At 44.3% G+C, this 1182-nt stretch overlaps 1 protein-coding gene across 1 annotated transcript in view; it reads right to left on the reverse strand.

Annotated features, from left to right (window-relative positions):
* Positions 1-1182, reverse strand: part of LOC101850651 (delta-like protein 1) — a gene marked incomplete at its 3' end in the record, with an annotated part of 93205 nt that overhangs the window by 3893 nt on the left and 88130 nt on the right. Inside the window, 2 exon segments of the mRNA XM_013083005.2 lie at positions 312-481; positions 867-997. Coding sequence (XP_012938459.1) covers positions 312-481; positions 867-997 — 301 coding nt within the window.

The raw sequence follows: 1182 nt of genomic DNA on the forward strand, positions 1-1182 counted from the left end.
AGAGAGAGAGAGAGAGAGAGAGAGAGAGAGATTGAAAGAGAGAAAGATAGAAAGAGATAGAATGAGGGAGATAGACAAGTTGTGTGTGTGTGTGTGAAAGAGAGTGAGAGACAGAGACAAAAAGACAAAAGATCTTGGAAGAGGAGAGGGCATCTTATCCAAACAAAATAAAAATGAAAACAATAACGACAGACTACTGCATTCCCTACCCTCCAATAAAGAACCAACTTAAAAAAAACCCCAACAAACAAACCAAAACAGACAGCACCAAAACAAAACAAAACAACAAACTCCTTCCCCCTCCGGCTTACCTTGCAGACTCCGTTGTTGAAGCAGGGCTTGTTCTTGCAGTCGTCCAGCTCCCGCTCACAGTTGACCCCAGCATAGCTTCCCACGCAGGTGCACGTGTAGCTACCCTGGCCCGTGTTGGCGCACAAGCCTCCGTTACGACAGGGTTTGTGGTGAGTGCAGAAGTTCAGGTCTGGAGGGTGGCAAAGAAACAGAAAAGTGGTTAGAAGAGTAATTGCGGTGATTCCTTTCTGTCCACAAAGGCAGTCAAATGAAACTCTCTCTCTATATATATCAGATAAATTGGGGACAATTATTTACAGAATAGGAAGCTATTGATTTTCAGTTTAACGTGCACGATTCAAGTAGTAGTGAGTTTTCCACGCAGGCACACACGGATATCTTAACAAAAAAATAGGTATTTGGCTCCAAAACCACAATTCTAGTTGTAATCATTGTTATTTTATCAGCGTACTTAGTGGAGAAAAGACAAAACGGGAGAGCCAGTAAGGGAGTCTTTAAAAAATGGACTTAAAAATATGAAGACCTTAGTCCAGTATTGGTTTCGTGACACTTACCTTGGTTACAGAAGAGACCACCCCAGCCCTCGTCACAGTTGCACTGCCAGGGCTTGTCGCAGGTGCCCCGCTGGCAGCCTGGGTAAGGGATGCAGTCTGTGCAGAACTGACCCTGCCATCCGACACGACATCTGATGTGGGAAGGGGTGGGGATGGGGGGAGGGAGAAAAACAAGTCGGAAAGTGGTGGTTATTTTGAGTAAAAAGAAACATATCGGCGCAATAACAGCCATAATTTAGCAACAAGTAAGAAGCAAGAAGCAAGAAGCAAGAAGCAAGAAGCAAGAAGCAAGAAGAAGAAGAAGAAGAAGAAGAAG

The sequence above is a fragment of the Aplysia californica genome, unplaced genomic scaffold (assembly GCF_000002075.1).
Source record: "Aplysia californica isolate F4 #8 unplaced genomic scaffold, AplCal3.0 scaffold00204, whole genome shotgun sequence".
NCBI lineage: Eukaryota > Metazoa > Mollusca > Gastropoda > Aplysiida > Aplysiidae > Aplysia > Aplysia californica.